The sequence below is a fragment of the Microcaecilia unicolor genome, chromosome 5 (assembly GCF_901765095.1).
Source record: "Microcaecilia unicolor chromosome 5, aMicUni1.1, whole genome shotgun sequence".
Classification (NCBI taxonomy): domain Eukaryota; kingdom Metazoa; phylum Chordata; class Amphibia; order Gymnophiona; family Siphonopidae; genus Microcaecilia; species Microcaecilia unicolor.
Genome location: NC_044035.1, coordinates 311,333,596 through 311,357,605, shown reverse-complemented (window position 1 = coordinate 311,357,605; position 24,010 = coordinate 311,333,596). Strand labels below are relative to the sequence as shown.

The 24,010-nt window shown below is 39.3% G+C and overlaps 1 protein-coding gene across 3 annotated transcripts in view; it reads left to right on the top strand.

The window, feature by feature from the left end:
* PHKB (phosphorylase kinase regulatory subunit beta) overlaps positions 1 to 24,010 on the top strand; it is a 435,362-nt gene that overhangs the window by 69,619 nt on the left and 341,733 nt on the right. For all 3 annotated transcript variants that reach the window (XM_030204379.1, XM_030204381.1, XM_030204382.1), the window contains one exon: positions 3,393 to 3,531. In XM_030204379.1, the coding sequence (XP_030060239.1) occupies positions 3,393 to 3,531 (139 nt within the window). The remainder of the gene's footprint in view (positions 1 to 3,392; positions 3,532 to 24,010) is intronic.

Sequence of the window (24,010 nt, the reverse complement as noted above, 5' to 3'; positions counted from 1 at the left end):
TCCCTTGTTGTTTAAATTTTGTATTTAAATAATATATCTTCTGCACTGGTGGAAATGTTTGATCTGAATATTTATAGTTCTCCCTCAAAAACTTATGGAACATCTCCTTTGGAGCAATGTATCTTGAATATGGGAAATTAAGTAGTCGTAAATTCAAATTTCTTGTAATGTTCTCTAAATTTTCTATTTTACGATGTAACAATAATCTATCACCCTTGAATTGAGCTTGGTTCTTGTGAACTTTCACCATGTCCGTTTCCAATTGAGTTTGTGTAGCGGAAAATTTTTCAATTGATTTCTCTTACTTGCATAGAATTAGTTAATGAAACCGATACAAAAGACGAGCATACCTTATTCAGGGTTTCAAGGGCATTCCATATAGATTCCAGCGATGTCTCCTTTGGTTTCTCTACTGGTTTGATAGCCGAGGCACACAAGGAAATTTTCTCTTGAGAATAACTAACCACTAAAACTTCCCCCGTTGCCTCTCTCGACGCCATTATTGAATGTTGCTGGCTTCCTTCCCCTGAAAGCCGATTCATGTCTTTGGCAGATTTTCCATCGACTGCTTCCTGAGACGAGGTACGCCTCCCCTTCAAGTGCTCCTTATTTAGTGTACTCGGTAACGTTTTCTCGTCTGGTCGTGGGAGGGGAGGGGTAGCTGGCCCTGCCGGGCTAAGCGAAAATTCGCTCTTCTGACTGGGGCTTTTCCTCGCCCCGGTAATGGAACCGCCCAAAATCGGGGTTGAAAAGTAGGCTGAGATGGACATTTAACCCGAAGAGGAGGGTTCCAGCTTCAGTAGAGGAGGACCCCGAGGCTTACCCTTCCTCTTCGGCATGCTCTTTAGCAGAAAAGTATACGTTTTAATATTTTAGGAAAAGCACTTCTCAGCCGTCCTGTGTCGCCGCCATCTTGGCTCTCTATTTTTTTTTTTTATATTGATAATTCATCTGAAGCCTTTTAGCAAAGTTATTGTCAAATGACCAGGATTCTTTGGAAGAGTACTGCTGACTGTTAATAGTGCCAACATTTTTGAAAATAACAACTTTATTAAATTTAATTTCTATAAACAAGTTGTGAAAAAGTTTTAAATGAAGTTGTGGAGTTACTCAGACTTAAATAAAGCAATTATCATTTGTTTGAATACAGCATGTACTTTTTTGTCTAGCCATAGTGATGCAGTCCTGCTGAATTTCTGGAAAAATATTGTAAGGCCTGGTTCATTAAGGTTTTTTCTCATAGATAAAGAATGGGAGAAAATCCTTAGCAAGTTGTGTTTTAACTGCATGTTAATCTTGTAGTAAAAGAATTTGATTGTTCTGTTTACAAAACATACTGTTAAATCTATTTTTCCATGTTTTTGTGATGACCAGTTGTGGTGTTCCAAGTCTAGTTTTAAGGAGTATGCAAGCAGGATAATTTCCCAGTGCCACAAAGATCCCGTTGGTGAAGTGTAGTGGTATTGAGGCAGTACTCTGGAACACTTGGTAGCATCTGCTAGTTGGGATCACGCTGGTTCCCAGTGTATCTAGCAGTGGCACAGGGTGGTTTGCAGTTTGGAGAAGCTTTAGAAATAGTAATTATGGAGCTCAGATGTCTCGGTTTTAATGCATAAAGCAAAAATGTTAACTATTTATTTATTTATGAGTTAAATTTATTAAACTAAGTTGTTATGGGCCAATATTTAAAAACAACAATTAGTGGGTTTTTTTTTTAATTCCAGCTACAGCATTGAAATATTTTACATATATTTTCTTTATGTACTAGTAAAAAAGCCCCGTTTCTGATGCAAATGAAATGGGGGCTAGCAAGGTTTTCTTCTGTGTGCATGTGGGAGTGTGTGTGTCCCTTCCCTCTGCCCTCTCTCCCTTCCCCTGTGCTGTTTGTTCTCTCTGTCCCCTCCCCCCTGGGAGTCGAGTCCTTCGGTGTTAAGTTTCCTGCTGTGCTGTGTTTGTGTTACAGAGATAGTGAGGGCTTCTGCCCTCTCTCCCCTCCCCCCTCTGAGTCCTTCACTGTTACAGAGAGAGCGATTTGATTTCGTGTTTTGCTGTGTTTTCCTTCACTGTTGGTGTTACAGAGAGAGCAAGGGCGGGGCAGACACTCATGGGGAAACCGGATATCTCTCCCCCTTCACATTTCTGGCTGGAGGCTTCATTTAGAACGTTGGTGGTGCCTTTTATATATAGAGATATTCAGTGCCTTTATCTGTAGAAGCAGAAGCACTGAATACTTATACAGTGGTGAGCGCCCTGCTATATGGATAGCCGATGGCATTGAACTGCTATTCGTATAGTTATACAGATGAATTGAGAACAGCCATTTTTCTAGCCTAAACATATATGAATAGCGGCAGAATATCACAAACTATACATAGATTTGACAGAACTCTTAAGATTTCTCTTATCTGTAATCAAACTATGATTGTGCTGAGTATACATGTGGTTATGTTTTTCTGTTACTGAATGGTATTTCTTTTCCTATTTCCTGTTTTTATTGATTGTACACCACTCCGACCACTGTTTCAGATGGAGTGGTATATCAAATACTAATAAATATAAAGATTAAATATCCACTTTCCACCTTGGCTCTGCCTTGGCATTCTCTGAATATTGTCAGGGCAGTCTGTAAGAATTTTCAGTGACACAGTTATATATAGTGCTACTGAAAATTCATGGATAGAGTTTTTATATGTTTAGCAGCCACTTCGAAATGTATAAACCTGTTTGAATATTGGGCCCATTTTATATTAACAGGTAATTTGAGTTCCAAGTATGGTTAAAATAGTGGTTCTTTCATAGACTATTAATTTGTCGTGATCGTAATCCTGAAAGGGTTAAGATTGCGCTGTCTGACTAGTTTGTGGAGGTGCATGGTGCCAACTTGAGCGAGTTACAGTATCTGTGTGCCAGAAGAGGTTTACAAGAAGAGTGAATTTTGTCTAACAATGAATTGAATATGTAAGAAGCATTTCTACCTGGTTTCCAAGATTGCTTTCTTGGACTAGTGAGAACCTATTCTTGGATTTGTTGAAGGAGGATGGAGATTTAATGAAAATGGTATAAAATAAAATAAGTCTCAAAATGATTAGACAAACCATGCACTGCTAAGCATATACAAGCTATTGGGATGACTGACGTGAGGTTGTTTATAGTCTCATCAGAGCATTCGCTCTGCCAGTGGATGATGATATGAATACTAATACTGAAGAAGCAGTAAAGGAAGTGGGGAGGGGGTGGAGGAGCTCTAATGGAAAACATTTGTTGCATGTTTTTCTGACCTACACTTGGTTGATGTCAGGAATTAGTATATCACAGAAGGTAATTTAGGAACGTGTGCCTATGTCTGAAAAATAGAGAAGTATTTTAATGCATTGTTTTTGTTTTTCTTTTAGTTAAGATTACGATACTGAACTACCAAAGTCCAACTACTGGCCTTTTCCCCACACATACCGTTGGTGATTCTAAAAAGGCTAAGGTTCAAGACAGCCTTTACTGTGCTGCAAGTGCTTGGGCTTTAGCACTTGCTTACAGGTAAAAAAAAAAATATATATATATATGTCCTTTGTTATTGACTTCATGGAGTGTTGTTATGTTTCATTAAATTATGTTTTTATTGAAAGTATTTACTAATTGTATTTCAGATATAATAAAGGAAAACATTTTGGTAAAACTGGATATATCTCTAAAATAATGTCTTAGGGCCCTGTTTGCAAAGGCGCACTAGCTCGCATGCTAACTGTGTAGATGCCCATAGGAATATTATGGGCATGTACGCGGTTAGTGCGAGCTAAAAATGCTAGCACGCCTTTGTAAACAGGGCTGTTACACTATTTACTATAATGATTTTGGCTACTATCTGCTGGTGGGCTGTGCATTCCTCAGAATTTGAAGGATGGATGGAAGCAAGAACCAAATAATAAATACCAAATAGAAAGCACATAACTGTTTACTGCTGGGGGAATTTTGTGTAACTGCACAGTGCAGAATTCTGTATAGTACAGTTTCGATTGTCAATATAAATGGGACCGACCCATTGTCTGATAAGTAAACAAGTCGGATAATACAGAAAACAAAGCACAAAGGCATAGAGTTCCTGATTTTCAAAACATTTTCTGAAACAAAATATATATTTTTTGTAATTCTTTATTTATAATATTTGCAACATGATTCACATGTAACAACACTTGTTTAAAGCAACTCAGAGTAGCTAGTTATAATAAAAATGTAGTAAGAAATTCAATTTAAAATATTCTCTAAATCAGACCACAATAATAAGGGGAAGAAAAAGAAATGTAAGGAGAAATACAAAAGGAATAAAGTTAAAACGTAATGCTGTTACATGATACAAAAATATCCTACCTATATTAATTTTGCTTAGTGGTCGAACCAGAAACTATGGAGATCCATTTTATGTCCAAAAGTGATTTCAGCTGCTCTGGTATAAAGAAAACATACTTAACTCCAGGGTACTTTATCAAGCATTTACAGGGGTAACTTAATATAAACGAGGCCCCCAAATCTTTAACCTGCTGCCAATAAAAAATAAAAACTGTTTTCCTTTCTTCAGTAGCTTTCGTTATGTGCGGATAGTTCCAGATCTTTCGACCAAAGAAAAGCTCATGAGATCTTCTAAAATATAATCTTAACAAAGCATTTAAATCTTAGAATGTTTAACTAGGCCTAAGCTTTGTACTTTACAATAGACCACATAGTCTGAAGTAGGTAATTAGATGAGTAGAGAGAGCTGTGAGACATGATATAGCTTTACTAATGTACATTTGTTGTCTCTAAGTGTAAACTCACAATTTGTAAACTGATGTCTTACTCTGTTTGAACGTTTACTTGCCTAATAAACAAAATATTAAAATAAAAATAAATCCTGCTCAAATACAAACACAGCCGACAACATTGATCTTTCCACAACTTCATAGATAGAATTCTTTAAAAAGCAGTTAAATTATATCCAAGCTACTTTCTCCATTTGGTCCATTAACTTGCACTTCATTTTGCTTCACATTAAATTCTTCCGTCACAGGAGTATTCCCAATTGTGGAACATTATCACCTACAATGTTCTCATTAACGAGATTTATCTTTTATAGAATCTACGGTTATTGGGGCATCTGTAGTAAGGCCTACACCCTGGGACTTTCACAAGACAGAGGAGAGAAGATAATAAACTTTTTTCAAAGTTGGGATATGTTCTGAGGTATACTTCAAAATCTTTATCAGGTATTTTTAAAGGCATCACCAGGGGTTAAACCAGTAAATCTTGGAAAATTTAAAATGCTCTATTCTCTTGTAAATTATCAAATTATCTTTAACCAATGAGGATGTCAAATCCTGTAATGATTTCACCTCATCTTTAACCTGTTGAACTCTGGTTGCAAAATCCATTTTAACTGAGTCAACGCTTTGTGATAAAGTATCAATCTTATTTACCAGCGGTGTTACCTCCAAAGAAGTCCACTTGGGGGCAAAGTTGGCTCAATACCTCCGACGAGTGGGTTCTCAGTGCAGATAGTATTCCAAAGAGGTGCTCCCTCTGGGGGCTTCACAACAGCTACTTCTGTAGTCAGCCCCACTGCAGCTATATCCTTCGCTTGCAGACCAGAAGAGGAGAGGTGTTTCACCGACACTGCTCCACCGAGAAAATCTGCAGGCTCTCTGGGGGAGGTGGGAATGACGGTCAAATAAAGCTTAGTTGTTCACTGCACAAGGGTAAAAATAAAACCCGTAGAGGTCCCGGGCTTCACTACTCCTTTACGCTTGGTATAGGGCATAACGAATAAACTTTGTAATTAGTCTACACAAGAAGAAATACATAAGTACAGCAAAGCTCCTTGAGCAGCGCTCCCCCCGATCATGCTGCCATTTTAACTCATCCCTCCATCTAAAATAAAGATTTTTAATAGAAATAAGTGCGATGACCACCAGGGGTCTGTCAGATATGCCGGATGGTCGGATTAGTGAAGATCAGATAATCGAGACTGTACTGTACTTGCTTTGCAGAATAAGGCACAGGCACCAGTAGCAGCTCTTCTCCCTTCTCCACTGAAATTGCATAGAAAGAGGAGGAGGAGGAGGAACTGAATGACTGCTCTGGAGCCACTTTTTCCTCCTGCTAGACCTGACTATTCATTTGAACCGCAGGGATGTATGGAGGCCCGCACAGTTCATATGAACAGTCGGCCTAGGACGGCACGGGAAAAAGAAGTGACCCAGTAGAGGCTGACCAAAACTGTGTTTTTCAGTTTTGGATGAAACTAAAACTGCCACAGAAACTGTCTGAAGGCTTTTGGCTAAAACTGAAACTACAGCTGAAATTCATCACTTGGTTATGACTGAAAGCAAAAAGTCAAGTTTGGTTCTGCAAGTGTCAGCCAGTGAGGACAGCTGGACATTGTCAGAGCTTGCAATCTGCATCGCTCTGCTAATCCTACAGTATCCAAGCAGGAATATAATAATTTAAATAACGAAAGACCGTATGTTACATCCAAGCAAAAAAGCCTCTACACACATGGACTGCAGCTATAGAAAACTGAAACTAAAACCACAGTGTTTTTACAGTGGCTGATTTGTGCCATATTCCGAGTGACAGCTGATGTCATAATTCCACAGACAGGCTAATTCCTAAGGAGCTTATCTCAAACTAGTAAAAAAGGCCCGTTTCTGTTTTAAAGGAAACGGGCGCTAGCAAGGTTTTCCTCGGAGAGTGTGTGTTTGAGAGAGTGTGTGTCAGAGTGACTCTGTGAGAGAGAGTGAATGTGCAAGTGTGTGACAGAGAGAGAGAGTGAGACTGGGTGCGAGTGTGTGTGTGTGAGAATGAGAGTATGTGCCAGGGTCCCCCCTCCCTCCCAGTTCCAGGGTCGTTGCCCCCCCCGGTCTGTCTCCCAGTTGTAGGGGGGGTCCCCCCTCCCTCCCTCCCACCCAGTTGCAGGGTCTGTCTGTCTCCCCCCTCCTTTTGTTCTCCACATTTTAAGGCACTGTCTATCCAGTTGAAACAGCTTTAGACTTGTTTCAGATGGAACAACAATTTAAAAACGACAATGTGAAGCAGCAGCTCCTAGGTTTGCTTGTTTTTGAGTGTATACCAATGACGGCTGCGTAGGGGAGTGGAAAGAGAGATTAAACGTCCTGCAGCATCTCATAGGTTTGCTTGCTTTGTGACTTCACCCGAGGCGCAGCCAATCAGTGGGATTCATGACATCAGTTTGATCTACAGCACCTAGCAGACCACAGTTCCAGGCAGCCTCAGAATGTTGGAGGTGAGAATTATTATATAGGATTTACAGATTTAAATTCCTGCTAACATTTTGTTTCACTCTATTTGGAGCACTCTATTTACCATATAATCTATTCTGTGTGTTCATAACAGCAATACTTGCTTTCACAATTCAAAAAAAAAAAAAAAAAAAGAATGCAAAGAGTAGTTCTCTGCCCTAAAGGACTGCCTTTACAGTCCCTGGGGATCTAATGGTATAGTCAGGGCAGGAGTGATGCCCCAGTCACTGCAGCCATTTTGAGAGCAGAGCCAAAAAAGCAAACAGGATGCTAGGAATTATTAGGAGAGAGATATAAAATAAGCCAAATATATTATAATGTCTCTGTATCACTCCGTGGTGTGACCTCACCTTGAGTATTGTGTTCAGTTCTGGTCGCTGTATCTCAGAAAAGATATAGCGGAATTAGAAAAGGTTCAAAGAGCAACCAAAACGATAGAGGGAATGGAACTTTCCTGTATGAGGAAAGACTAAAGAGGTTAGGGCTCTTCAGGTTGGAAAAGAGATGGCTGAGGGGGGTTATGATTGAGGTCTACAAAATCTTGAGTGGAGTGGAAAGGGTGGAGGTGAATCATTTTATTTGTCATTCAAAAAGTACAAAGACTAGTGGACCCTCAATGAAATTGCATGTAAGTACTTTTAAAACAAATAGGAGGAAGTATTTTTTTCACTCAAAGAATAGTTAAGCTCTGGAACTCGTTGCTGGAGGACGTGGTATCTGTCAGTGGTTAGTATATCTGGGTTTAAACAAGGTTTGGACAAGTTCCTGGAGAAAAAGTCCATAGCCTGCTATTAAGATAAACATGGGGGATGCCACTGCTTGCCCTGGGATTGGTAGCGTGGAATGTTGCTACTAATTGTGTTTCTGCCAGGCACTTGTGACCTGGGTTGGCCATTGCTGGAAGCAAGATACTGGGCTGGATGGACCATTGTTCTGACCGCATATGGCTGTTCTTATGTTAACTGGGGATTGCTCCTGCCCTAACTATACCCGTAGATCACCAAGGATTGTAAGATAGGCCCAGAGGATCCCACAGGTGGGGTCTGGGGGGAGGGAGGGAGGTTGACAAAGGGGGACAAAGCACAACTTTTCGGTTTCCACCAAAAACACATGGTCGTCAGTTTTGTGTAAACCGCTTTGGTTGTTTATGTGAAATGTGGTTTATCAAGTACCAATAAACAATAAATCATTAAAATAATCTTTCAGCCAAAACCGAAACTGGGCAGATAAAGGATTTTGAGCTAGTTTCTTACTGTAATAGAAACCGAAATTTGGTGAGCCTCTATGGCCTGATGTGCAGCCATTCACTTTCTCATCCTCTTCTTGGTGCACAGTCTTAGCAGGAGAGGAAGCGTGAGAGTGAGGAGAGCAGCTGCTGCCAGTAGCAGTGTGTGTGATGGGGATGAGAGAGGGCAGAACATCGTGAGTTTGAGCCATTGGGATTGAAGGGGGGCTGAGCAAGGTGAATGTGTGCCAGAGGGATTGGGGGGGGGGGGGGGGACAGAGCAAGGTGAGTGTGTGCCACAGGGATTGGGGGGGCAGAGCAAGGTGAGTGTGTGCCAGAGAGATTGGGGGGGGGGGGGGGGACAGAGCAAGGTGAGTGTGTGCCAGGGGGATTTGGGGGCAGAGGAAGGTGAGTGTGTGCCAGGGGGATTAGAGGGGAGGTGAAAAACAAGGTAAGTGTGTACCATAGAGACTGGGAGAGCAATGTGTATACCTTGGGGGGGGGGGGGTTATAATGTTCTAATTAATAACATAGCAATAATATTGTAACAAACGTGTTGCTTCTCCAAGAGTTTACAATCTAAAAATTTTTTAAAGGAATGAGGGGGATGACAAGACAAGAGTGCAAGAAAGGGGAGAACTACAATCATAATAGGATAGAAAAGGAGCAATGGGGGGGGGGGGGGGGGGGAAGAACTACACACATTTTATAATACAGAATGCCATGCATTGGAAATTGGTAAGCTGTGACATAGGACGATTCAGATCTCATAAGTAGCCACATCAATTCATTTCAAAAAGATATAAACAGGATGGAGTTGGTCCAGAGGTCGGCTATTAAAATGGTCAGTGGTCTTCGTCATAAAGCATATGGGGACAGACTTAAAAGATGTCAATATGTATACTTTGGAAGAAAGGTGGGAGAGGGGAAATATGAGAGAGACATTTAAATGCCTATTCAGCATAAATGCACAGGAGAACAAGAGAGCATAGGATGAAGGTGAAGGGATAAATTCAGAAGTAACCTGAGGAAATACTACTTCATGGAAAGGGTGGTGAATTGCCTTCCGGTGGAAGTAGTGGAGACAAAAACAGTATCTGAATTCAAGAGCGCTTGAGACAAGTACATAGGATCTCTAAGGGAGTGAAAGGGGAGTAAATGGCATAGATGGGTGGACTGGATAGGCCATATGGTCTTTATCTATCTACATTTTTCTATGTTCCTATTTTTGTTGAGCACAGATGCAACAACCTGACCACGCTATCAAGATATTAAAGTGGATGGCAGAGTACTTCTAAGTATATGAAAACTAGTGCAGTTAAACTGTATATGTTATCAACCACGTAGTGTTTTTTTCAGTATGCTTGTTCAGGGTTTTCATTATGTATAAATATAAGAATAAACTATCTGAATGTAAAAATCAGCTATTGGGTCTCTTCCAAACAGACCTGCAGACTTGGATTATGGAAATGTACTCTATTGGTTTTTATGGTAACAAAAACTAGTTTTTTCCCCTCACCTATATGTTAGGAGATATCAGAAAGTATGACCTTCAAGGAACAAACTGTTTCTTTGTAAATTATTGCAGTGACTTTTAAGCGATCACAGGAGACCTAGTTTAAACCTTCCAATCAATTTATTATTATTTTTTTTAATTTAAGCTGCTGTTCTTGTTCACCATCAGATCAGTCATCACAATAAAAAAACAAAACAAAACTGCAGGCTGTAATTATTGATCCAGTGGTTTAAATGAGTCTGAGAATTCAGGTTTAATTAGACAATGTTTGCTGTTTTCCCCTGAAGACATATCTACAGTGAAGTTAAATCTTATGTCTCAGGCAACATGAATTTGATTCATACGCATAAAAACAGCCTTACATTGAAGTACATATATGAATGATACAGTGGCGTTCCTAGGGGGGCTGACACCCGGGGCGGATCGCCGATGCGCCCCGCCCCCTCCCGGTTGCAGCGCCCCCCCTCCGGGATGCAGCGCGACACCCCCCCCCCCCCGCGAAGGAACCCCCCCTCCGGGTGCACGCCGCTGGGGGGGGGGGGGGGGGGGTGCCGCGCGCGCCTGTCCTCCGTTCATTCCATGCTTCTTCTCTGCCCCGGAACAGGAAGTAACCTGATCTGGGGCAGAGAAGAAGCATGTAACGAACGGAGGACAGGTGCACGCGGCACCCCCCAGCAGCGTGCACCCGGGGCGGACCGCACCCACTGCCCCCCCCCCCCCCCTGAGGAACGCCACTGGAATGATAGAAGGTTGTACTATTTTGAATGCAAATTTGTGCTTCGCAATTCTTAGTATGTTCTTGTGAAATGTATCTATTGTGTCGAATTGTTGTTAATGGGTTTATTCTGTTGTGTTTTTCAGCTACTGATTAGGCAAAAATCAAAATAAATAGAATGTAAATGGGGGAGGATCTATCAACAGATTGACAGCTCAGGGCCCCCACAGAGCATTTACATATTCCTAGTTATCTCTTCTCTTTGCTCATTGCATGCACACTCTTCTCCAAGGGATCAGGTTTCCTCTGGTAGGAAGGAGATTTCCCTTTAAGGTCCTGACATAGAGGTTCAAGAAAACTACCAGCCAGAGAAGATATGAGGTGCTACAACTCAATTTATTGAAGACAAGTGCAAACAAAACACTTCTATAAGGCAGTCTTTTGCGGCAAGAGTTTCCAGGGTACAGAACAAATCTATTCTCTTCTGACTTAGGTCCCTGTTTACTAAGGTGAACTAGCATTTTTAGCACACGCTAAATGCTAGAGACACCCATATATTCCTATGAGTGTCTCTAGCGTTAGCATGCGCTAACTTGCTGAAAGCTCTTTGAAACTTAAAAAGGAGGGATTTCATATTATTCTATGACTTAGGTGAAAAAATCCCATTTTTTTCCAAGGTTTCTGAGTGGGGAATCCCTAAATGCTAACTGAGATAATATCTGAATTCCTATGGTGGTATATTTCTTTTTCAGTGTATCATTCTACTGATTCTTCTGACAAGCAGTATATGTTAGATCTGTTTATACCTTATTAGGCACTACCTGAATGCCCTCTTAATGCTAACAAAAGGTGCTCATTGAATACAACTTTGCTTAGGAATTAAAGCATGGCTTTTATTTAACCTAAATTAATAGAGTAATTTTAATTAAGGTCTGATTAAAGAAATATGTAGAAACTTAGTCTCTGTATCTCAGTAAGATGATATCTTTTTATGATTCCACACAGAGTCAGTACCACATATTTACTCTAGCTTACCCCTTGTTTGGTGAATGGACTTAAATTTAGCTAGCTGCTGTTAGGTCAGTACTGCTCCAAAATGAGTTTGATTTAAAAACAGAATTTCACTGTAGCAACATTTTTGATGTTAGCTCAATTTGAATAGGAATTTCTCACCTATTTCCGGAGAGAGATCCTTGTTCCCACTTTTGGTGAGACATTTGTCTCCCTGGCACATCTTTCCAGTCCCTCTTCTTTCACATACTCCAACTCTCTCACTTACTGTCACTCTTACTCTGTCCCTCTCCTTCTCTCACTCATTCACCCTCCTATCCAGGAAATCCCATGTTCTATAGGATTTGTCTCCATAGCCATTAATAGTATGTCTGTCATTAGCTGTCGACAGGCTAACATGAAGGTAATGGAGCTTGGCATTTTGTGATAGGTCCAGCTTAATGGGAGTGGAGGAGTGGCCTAGTGGTTAAGGTGGTGGACTCAGTTCCTGGGGAACTGAGGACCTGAGTTCGATTCCCACTTCAGGCACAGGCAGCTCCTTGTGACTCTGGGCAAGTCACTTAACCCTCCATTGCCCCATGTAAGCCGCATTGAGCCTGCCATGAGTGGGAAAGCGCTTGGTACAAATGTAACAAAAATAAAAATAAATTATGTCATGAGGGTTGCTTCTATGATACAAAGGCCTAATCAGCGCAAGCATACACAACCCATTCTCTGATAGGCCTATCAAAGGGTAGTCTCTGCAGACCTACCCTCTGACCACCTTCATGGGCAGGCATAACTAGGCTTGGGTTGTCATGTCCTCAGCTGTACCCAGGTCACCTAGTGCATTGCAATTCTTCTATCCCTTTGTATCACCTAGACTAAACAGTCCAGCTCCATGTTGCTGTGTTCTTTGGTACACCAGCTTTGATCAATAATGCTGACAGGTCAATTCTCCTAAAAGTACAGTTCAGGGCTCGTCTGGACAACTAGGAAGCAAAGCCTAATTTGACCTAACTTTTCTATAGCCTACAGGCTCAAAGCCACCCCCAAACTAACCACTTTTCCAAATATAAGCATAGAAACAGTATGCTGAGGCCAATGTTCAATGGATTGGACAGCTTATAATGTCTTTATATGGTTGAAATTATGCATGTATTCAGTGGTACTGTCTGTCTAGGCAATACTGCTGAATATACAGGTATAAGTGGAATGTCCAAAATAGATGTTTCATTTATATCCCTTATTGCCACTTACACCTATAAATTATCCCCTGGATTCTATGTAGGTCACCCAGAGTTGAATGCCCAAATTTGGTTGCCTATAGCAGATGCATACACAAATTAATGATTTAATTAGGTATCAACAATCAATAATTGATATTTTTTTATTTTTTTTATTTTTGTTAAATTTGTACCCCGTGCTTTCCCACTCATGGCAGGCTCAATGCGGCAGGCAATGGAGGGTTAAGTGACTTGCCCAGAGTCACAAGGAGCTGCCTGTGCCGGGAATCAAACTCAGTTCCTCAGTTCCCCAGGACCAAAGTCCACCACCCTAACCACTAGGCCACTCCTCCACTAATATTAATTGGCAACAATTTGGATTTATGCGCACATCTGTCCTAGGCGCTATTCTATAATATCTGTCTCTAAATTTTATAGTGTATAGCTCAAAAGAGGCATGGCCATGGGAGGGACATGGGCAGATGAGGAGGCATTCTGGAAGTTAGGCATGATGTTATGGAATGTCATTTATGCACCCAACAGCCAAAAATTAGGTGTCAGCATTTATACCAGATTGCAGCAGGAATGCTGGTGCCCAAAGTTAGACAAAAAATGCACGCTAAGAAAGTATTCAGCAAAGACTGAGCGCCCTTTGCGGATGTATCTGGCGCCTAACTTTGGGCGTCATTTACTGAATCCGGCCCTATATGTGTAACCAACAGTGCCTTCAGAACACTCCAACTTTCCGGGTTTATTCAGGACTTACTATCCCGTCCATCATCATATTGAATATCTAGGCGCTTTACAATCTAAAAATTTCTTAAAGGAATGAGGGGGATGACAAGACATGAGTGCAAGGAAGGGGAGAACTACAATCATAATAGGATAGAAAAGGAGCAATGGGGGGGGGGGGGGGAGAAGAACTACAATCATAATAGGATAGAAAAGGAAGTAATGAGAAGGGAAGTTTATCTGGTCTGACAAATCCTTCAGGCTTATTTCTTATGGATGATTGTAGAGAGGGGATTAGGAGTATGCATCTGAAAAAAGGAAAGTTTTAAGTTCCAACTTAAAATTTTGGAGAGATGTCCAGTGAGGAAGGGATTGTGGCAATCTATTCCAATTTTCTGGGCCTTGGACTGAGAAGGTCTCTTTCCTAGTGTGTTTGTGGAGAGTTTCATGGAATGAGGGCACTACTAATCTTTTTTGGAACAATGATTGTAGTGTTCTCTGGGTGGAATAGGGGATCAGTAGGTGAGAGAGATACGTGAGCTCGCCATAGAAATGGGTTTTAAATACCTGTAGAAGGACTTTATAAACTAAACGATGGGGTAGCTGAAGCCAGTGGGCTGCTTTCAGAAGAGGGGTGACATGGTCAATTTTTTTTTCTTTGTAATAAGTTTAATGGCAGTGTTCTGGACTAGTTGTAGATGTTGGGCATTTCTTGATCTGAGGCCCATATAAAGTGAGTTATAGTAGTCAAGCTTGCTAATGACAAAGGAGTGGAATAAGAATGTTTAATTCTGGTGGTTTGAGGGAGTGGATTGAACAAATTTCTTAAAGCCAATAGAAACAAGTCTTAACAACAGCAGAGATTTGACACTTGAAGTTTAGTGATTCATCTAATATTTTGTTGTTGGAGAATAGGGGCAGAGCCAAGAATGATAGGCTGAGAAAGAGTGGCATTGAGAGAATTTGTAAAAAGTAAGCATCTAGATTTGTCAGGCTTAAGGACCAATTTGTTGTGTAGTAACCAAGCTCCATCCCCTTTTGGGCCACATCAGTCTAGAGATGTAATGATTTGTATATATATCCAGCTGTCTGAGCCACATAGTTGGTTTTTCTACAAAAGCAGTGTCTCCAGATGGGTTATTTTTGCACATTCAATTACAGTAGTGATCATGGAGGTATGTGTTAGGTAGATGGTTCATAAGATTAATCTGGATCGTTTGGATAGGCTTGCTTGAATAAATGGGTTTTTAGTGCTTTCCGGAAGGGTAGGTAGTCGCAGATTGATCGGATAGATCTGGGGAGAGTATTCCAAAGTTGACTGCCCAGGAAGGAGAAATTAGATCAATGATAGGTCTTGTACTTGATTCCTTTGCAGTTGGGGTATGGGCTTAGTCTCTCAAATGTACTGCTAACACTTATTGTAGTACTTGCATTGTGCCAAAGAGAGCCTCCTTTGGGATTCATAAGATGTAAAATGTATAGGCAGCTTATCAAAGTGCTCTTGGAAATTGCTTTTAATAAGGTCTATAATTAAAATTTCACTACTTACAAATAAACCTTTCTTACATCAATCATATAACTATGGAGAGGAAAAGACTTCATACACTCGATGACCCCTACTTGATATTTAATAGTGGCTATTGTGCTGCTCAGCGCTTAATTTTGAAAATAAACTTTCTTAATGTAAACCTGCTGGTGAGCATCTTCATGAGTCATAAAAACCTCTCCAATATGTGCCTTCTTACTTAGTATGTTATTTTTCTTTCTTAAGTTGTTCTTCTTAACATTCTTATTAGAATACTCCGGCACTTATCTGTTATGCAGTTTGGACTAATGGGTAATGCCCAACAGCGAGCCCCTGTTTCGCAGATGCTTCGTAAGGAGCAGGTCCCATAGTCTGCCTCGCCCTATAAACAACATTATCGTGAGCATGAATGACGTAAGAAAGTTTTTCAGAAAATTAGTAAATTCTGCCTGCTGGGCTATCTATTTTACATACCTGTATCCTTCTGCCACATTTTCTTGTTATGTGACTATATTTTTTGATGATTTTAATTTTTCATAGACCTAGAGACATTTTCTCTTCTTAAATAATAAGAGAAAGTAAAATATGTTCTCATTACATCTTGCACTGTTTTGGCTGTGTTTTGTTATGCTCCACTCAACAGCCTGTTATCCTTATGGAACTCTTTCCTTTTAGACATGCCCTTTTATCTTTATTTTCTGAGCCATTGATGGATTCTTCCTGTTTTGGCAAGAAGCTAACAAAGTAAACTGCATTTATACTACTTTCTGCCATGTTTTGCTTCATATTTGTTTCATATGTTATAAACAGCAGGCTCTTCTTGCAGCTTTGTTCTCTAGCTCAAAAATAACATCTTAAAATATCAGTTTACCAAATATTATTGTTAATACAGAAATAGTTATCAAAAGATTTTTACCTTGGTAACTAAGTGGGGGTAGGAAGTTGCTCTCCCCCTCTGCAAATAAAAATCCCATACTGTTTAACAATATAATATTGATGTTAATTAGCAACAATTTGCTATTTTATAAAATGCGCGCCTGAATTTCATATCATCTAATGGGACGTGGCCATGGGAGGGGCATGGGCAGATAGGGGACATTCCACCATTGGGTTTTGTCATTCATAAATGGTGGTGCCCAAAGTTAGGCGCAAAATCCACAGAAAGCTGGTCTTCTGTAAAGGGTGCTCAGCCCTTTGCTGATTACTATCTTAGTGTGGCTCTTTCTGTGCCTAACAATGAGCACCAATTTCCAAATCCGGACCCACGGGTCCTTTTACTAAGGTACGCTGAAAAATGGCCTGCGGTAATGTAGATGCATGTTATGGGCGTGCACAGAATTATTTTTCAGCACACCTACAAAAAATGCCTTTTTAAAAAAGTTTTGCCAAAAATGGAAGTGTAGTAAAATGAAAATTGCCGCTCATCCATTTTGGGTCTGAGACCTTACCTCAAGCCATTGACCTAGCGGAAAAGGTCTCACGTGGTGTATGGTCGTCAAATGCCACTTGACGCACGTAGCTGCTGCGTGTCAGAAAATAAAAAATATTTTTCATATGCGTGTAGGGGACACACACCAAAATTGAAATTACTGCAAGGGTCACACAGTAACTGGGCAGTAACTCCAATTTTGCGCTCGTAGGTGCCTACATAGCTTAGTAAAAGGGCCCCCTAGTGTCTAATGTAGCCACTCCAAGGTAGGTTTGGGGGGGGGGGGGGGTTAAACCTCAACCTCAATCTAATATTCCAGCATCTGTGGGAGCCTTTCTGGAACTTGTTGACTCATGTGGCACATATCAGGATCTTATTTGCATAAGCTAGGCGTGGTATTGTATTAGATTTTATAGCCTTCAAGAGAGAGGGGAGGGAGGTAGGGTGGGTAGAAGGGTATGAACTGGAGGGAGGGGACTTTAGTTATAGGCTTCTGAGGATAGTTAACACAGCCATTCATGCTGTGTTATATGTGTAATGTAAAGTTGATAATATTGATTTTCTTATAACAGGTTTGTAACTGAAACTAAAATGATTACAGTTTTGTAATGTTTGGTATTTTTTCTCTTTGTCTTCAATAAAATTAGTTAAACATAAATGATGACCTTGGAATACCACAATTCAACTGTATTTAGCTCACTCTCACTTTATTATACAGAATTATGAAAATGGGTTGTTTTTACACTACTGAACATAACCAAACTTAAAAAAAAAAGTTCTTATTAAGGAAGTAAATAAATACACTAGGAAAGAGGACTCTGCTTTTTTGTTGAAACTTAGGGGCCTTTAGTTTTTGTTTTAAAAGATCCTCTGTATTGACCTATATATGTTTTTATACTTCTAATACAGCACATTCCTCTCAGCTTTTCTCTAATCTGTTGTAGGAAAAGGATAAGTTTCTTGCAGATTGCTTTTTGAATCATTCTTAGTGAGTATATTGAAAAGCTAGTCTGGGATTGGGATGGAAAGAAGAACTTAAATTGTATTAGGTTGGGTAGTTTTGTTTCATTTTTATTTATGGAAATGTGCCATACAAAATCTACCAAGGCTCCACTTGCTTTTCTATATTGACCCAAAGCTCACAAGAATATATTCTTTGCTGTTTAAACTTTACATTTAGCATGGATCAGTAGAATGTTATGCAGATTATCTTCACGTCGGTTAAAGGTCATATCTGCATAATTGCAGCTATCAAACTCTGATTTGTGTATTTTGTCAAAAGTGAATGAAATTTTTTCTCCTTCATAAATTCTGTAAGGAGTGTTCTAGATGGAAAAGAATCTCTAGTATATAATACTTATCTGTATTTATGTCTCTACACTTTTATAACATTGCCCTGTAAGATCTGTAACCTTGCAGCAGTGAAAAATCTTCTGCTTCATCTACAAAACAAATGCAATTTGCTGAGAAGGTTTTGCCGATTTTATTCTAGAGCAGACTAAAAAATGGTATATTTCAGAAAGGAAAAGTGACAGCTGCACTATGGAAGAAGTGCTTTGGGGCAGTCTTCCTCCCAGTGTCGGTGAAAAGTACTCAGTTGTTAAATATCAGTCAAATAACTCAAAATTAGTAGTCAGGAGCATATATATTCTTGTCTTGTTCCTCCTTTCTTGAAGCATCTGAGAATCTTATGATTTGGTGAAATTAATTTTTTTTCAAGTAGTTCGTTGCTTGAATTCATCATAGATGTATTTTAAAATAAACGTGGAAAGGCATATTACAGTCTAGCAAAGAGGGCAATTCTAAAAATTGTTAGGGATCCTTTTACTAAGGTATGCTGAAAAATAGCCTGCGCTAGTGTAGACGCGTGTTTTGTACATATGCAGATCGATTTTTCAGCATGCCTGTAAAAAAGGCCCTTTTTTGGTGGGGGGGGGGGGCGAAAATGGACGTGAGGCAAAATGAAAATTGGTGCGCATTCATTTTGGGCCTGAGACCTTACCACCACCTGTTCACTTAGCGGTAAGATCTCACGTGTTAACCAGGCGGTAATCATCAGTCCGCGTATAATGCCAATTACCGCCCAGTTAGTGCCGCATACTGGAAAATAAAATATATTTTCCAGCGCGTGTAGTGGATGTGAATAAAATATGAAATTACTGCCCGGGCCACGCATTAGCTGGGCAGTAGTTCTTAATTGGTGCACATTGGGCTCGTGTACGCGCCTACGTTGCACATTGGTGAGATCAAGATTGGCAAACTGACATCATGTGTAAACAGTCCATGTACAATTTTCCCTGTATGGGAACTGGTAAATTTAAAAAATGAAGTTATGCACATATTTTCATTTTGAAAATTACTATATACTTGCTTTCATTTACTCATGTTTACCATGCGCACATTTTCTGGGTTATTTTCTGTGCGTATGTGTATAGATTCAAGTTCTGTATATAAATTCTAATCTCTCCCTGACCCTGTCCCCAGGACTGCTCCATTCAGATCTGGTAAAGAATAAGGATATATGCATACAAGTTGTATATATATAAATTTACCCCATATTAGGAAGACAATTTTAGAAATGTGGATATTACACATGAATCATCACTTTATTCAAGGAAATAGATTTGCAATGTTCTTCTCCACTCCTAGGTAATAATAAAGGTATACCTCTTTTGAAGTTTGTTTCCTTCTTGGGGTTTTTATCTTACAATAGCTTTCTGCAATGCAAGAACTGTAGCACAGTGTCACTATCCATTGTCTTTATCTTTCTTCTGTTGATCATTAAGACATTTAAAAGCTCTGTATATCTTTCAAAAATAGGTACTGGAAAAAGCTTTTGTACACCAATTTACATTTTATTATAAATAACTTTTGGGGTTTTATCCCTTTTTTTGGCAACTTGACATGACTGTGTAGATGTGCCTTATTCTGTGCCTGTAATTTTCTAAGGTGCCTGTTTACAAAGGCACGCTAAAAATTACTGTGTGCTGTGTAGACGTCCATATGAATATTATGGGCATCTACATAGTGTGCGCTAAAAATGCTAGTGCTCCTTTGTAAACAGGGCTGTTAGTGTCCAAAATCATGATAGTAAATAGTGTATCTGCTGGTGGGCTGTGAAGTCATCTATCTTTGTTTAATCATCCCATCATGATCAGCATAAATTTTAAGTGGTCTGTACCTACACTTTTTTTTTTTAAACACTTTATGCTGGAGGCTTATATAAGAGCATATAGTTAAGCAAAGAGAAAGAGAGACCGATTATTTGTAAGCCCAATACACATACTACAAACACATCGTGTACCCATGCACCAAGGAACAGACTGTATTGGCCATCCCCGGATTCTTTATATGGGGGCCCTTATACCAAGCTGCGGAGAAAAAGGGCCCTGCGCTAGCGGCAGGGGCTGTTTTTCCTTTGCGCCAGGGCCCTTTTTACCGCATCAGTTAAAAAAGCCCCCAGCACACATGGCCATGTGGTAAGAGAACTCTTGCTGCATCGGCAGGGAGCCCTTACTACCACCCATTGAGGTGGCGATAAGGGTTCCCACGCTAACCTGGCAATAACCGATTAGCAAAGATACAAACAATGCCCACTAAATTGTAATATTTTATCAGTAATTCAATATCCATATGAAGTTCACAGCTTATATAATTACTGTATAATGTTTTTTCTATATATTGTTTTTTCTTCAGACCATCAGAGGTAGACTCAAAATCGCTTGTAAATCACCATAACATTATTCTTCTATGGTGACAGATTTCTAACCTTTTTCGTCATAGGTCTCAAATATTCATATGTTCATAGTATTCATTTTTTTCAAAAAGTTTTTATATTTTCCAGTCTTTCAAAGTCTTTAAATATATATATCCACAAAGGAATGGAATAAATTTCTTTTACTTATCTTTTAAAGATGCAAGGTGGGGCAGCATACCGACACATGTTTCACCATATAGGTATGCCCCTATAAAAAAGCAAATCATATAGGTCTAAATATAGAAAATAAATATCCTCTCTCTTTAGACAATATCTTATCAGTCTTTTACCTTTATGTCTGAAAACACGAGTATCCACTATTCAAAAGCCCCGACCAACAACATGGCCACGGCGTTTAGTCATTACTATTTAAAGGTACGATCACATGACCCTCCCATTACCGCCAGGTTATCACCAAGTAAGCCATTTCTGGGGGTTTTCTTTCCCCCCCCTGGAAATGGTGCGCGCTCAGGGCTGGACTACTGCCAGCGGTAGTCCTGGAAGAGCAAGTGGTAAGCCTGCGTTTGGCTTATCGCTGCTCTTTAAAAGGGCCCCATGGTTCAATAATTGGGTGCTAATTATTTGATTTTGCATGCACATCTTGCTATGCACTCTTCTATAACAATGTGCATCCAAATCCCATTTTGCATGCACATCTCGCTATGCACTCTTCTATAACAATGTGCATCCAAATCCTATAGCGCACAACCCAAAAGGGGGCATAGCCATATGAGGTGCATGGGAGGGTCGGTACATTCCTAAAATTTGTACACAGTGTTATAGAATACTGGGAATGTGTTCCCAAATTGGGTGCTGGGAATTACACTTGGTTTCATCTTTGAGTGCCCATTATAGAAAAGCATTGAGCGCCGATTGTTTTTCAGAGCTGATTTTTGAGCGCCATTTACTGAATCTAGTCCCATATAATAAGATAACCATACAATAGTACCACGATTTGCTATACTTTCTAGTTATAAAACGAATAGGCTTTTATGTAGTTTTAGATTTGCCCAAAAAAGGTCATGGGTGAAAAAATTGTTGTGCTTCTGCAGAAGAAAACAGTCATGGTTGCTGCCCCTAACAATCTTCAGCTTAGTGGGATAAATCAGGGCATACTTGGCAGGGCTGGAGTAAAATCTTGAAAAATGTAAATCCGGCTGACCTTGTATTGTAATTTCCCTAGTGCCCATGCTGTTGATGTAATCTTAGGCTTGTCTCAGAGTTTTATATAGTCGAGCAGGCATGGTTGGACCTGGTGTCTCATGGACTCTATTATTCTTGATAATGTTCCCTTTCACTGGAATGTTGAGAGCTTCTAGCAACCATTTTACCAAAAACTGTACTGCCTCTGCTCTTTTGTCTTATTTTGATAGACCCACAATGTATATGTCCTGATGCCTGTTCTCTACATCGAAAGTATTAACTTTAAATTCCAGCTTGTCTCTGTTTCTTTGCAATTATGGTGAGTCTTTGAGCTCTGAGAAGCAACTTTTGGTGGTCCTGATATCGACAGAATGGTTTTGTACAAATTAAACCAGCTGGGCCATTTTACTGACAATTCCCAGCCTGGAGTCCATTCTGGCTGTCAAGTTCTTAGCAGCATCAGTTAGGACTTCTGCACTTTTTTGACCTCTGTACAGTGCGCTGAAGTAGGGATATTTTTATTTTTAGAGCTCTGATTGGCCTAGAATGGATTAACAATTGGATGCTTTTGCCATAGTGAGAAATATTAAAGGAATGGAAGAAGTAGTCATTAGTAAATCAGATGCCATTAGAAATTCCAGCCAAAACCCCGCTGACAGTTCTAGTGTATCTTATCACCACATCATAACTTTATATTTAATACTAAAGGTCATTTATCCATTAGATATCTGGGGATAAGGCAGTTTAAGACATGATTTCCCCTTTGACAATATGACAACATTTCTCAGAGAATTACTAATCCATTGTGTAATGGAGCTTCAGTAGTGCTTCCTAATACTGAGGCTACTAATAATATAAACAGACAAATGAAGTATTTCAGTTGCATATAGGTTGACTTTGTTATTTGGGGTCTGGGCAATTTTTATCAAAAAGTAGATGTTTCTTCCAAGTTCAAAAATATGCAAATGTAATTGAGGCAAATATTTTTTGATTTAAGAATTCTATAAGATAGTAACGTCATATTTCTGACTACAAATATGACAAAAGTTTTTGTGATTGGAAAGATTATGAAAGGATCCGCCTCTTCTGCAAGAAGACTGCATTATACAAATGTAATCATATGTAATTATACAGTCTCAACTCTTCTGCAAGTCATTAAACCCTTTTCCCACTAAATGTAATCATTCAACCTTAAAACAAATTATATTTTAAAAGGAGAAAAGGACAATAAATGCCAAGCTAACAGCAAGGCATGCTTTCCAATTGGAATTATACAATTTGCAATGATGATATGTTAATTTTTTTTTGTTCACATGAACAGCAGAAATTCTAGCAACGTTTGAATAGTTTAAGAATTGTCAGAATGTAGCATACAGAATTTTAATGGGTTGCCATGGTTACCCTTAAAGGGCCTATAAGAATTTAGTAAAAAAAAAAAAATTATATACTGGTTGTGCAACATTCTTTCCCAAATTTTTTTTTCTGTTTCAAAGCAGATATACAGATTCAACTTCAGTTGGCTTATTAGTGCCAATGGTCTTTTATGGCTTCTGTTTTTTTAACTGTGAAGAAAAATAGTAATGGTCCAGTTTTATTTTTGGTGCCTTTTCTATAGCTAAGATATAAATAAAAAAAAAATAAGCAGTAGAAAATGACAATGCTATATTTTGTGGACATTTTATATGCCTTTTGAATTAGGTAGTATTTGGAAATAGCTCACATGCAAGTTACATTTCCTTTCCTCTTTGACATGCAAAAGGAAAACAATATATTACATTAAAAAAAATGGTATATTATGTTTTTTAACATACGACTGAACCATATTTTTTTGCTCTGAAAGTGAGAACCTGCTACTATTACTTATCATTGCTATATTTCTACTAGATATACATAGGATACTACACATATATACAGGAGTCAGGTCCTTCTTCCTAGTTCTTAATATCCATTCAAGAAAAACAGGACTAATAAGATTTAGAGAGTTTAAGTTTTAATGGACAATGATGGAAAACAGAGTACGAACAGAGAATAAGAAGATAACATGTAAAAAAACAGTCACAAAAAAGTGGGTTTTTAGGCTAGATTAGCTTAAGAACAAAAATGAATCTGATCTATTTCACCATACTTATAGATTATCTTAAGGCTAGAGAGAGAGCATGATAATCACAGATTTGGAAAGTCTGTTCCAGGTATACATTCACATTCAATGTAATCAAATGTATGAGCAGCAAAGTGGAAAGAACAGTCTGTAGGTGGTAGTTTATGAGAAGGGCCCAGAAAAGATTGACATACCTGATGAACTGTGTTCACAAGGAAATATTTTAGGGAGAAATACGAGACAAATAACAAGAACTACAGAATGAATGCACTTTTATGTAAATAAGGGAAGCTTCAGCTGTGTGTGGGAACCAATAGGGAGACAATTAAGTGACTTGAGAAGAAGGCCTATGTGAGTGTAGCAATCCTAAT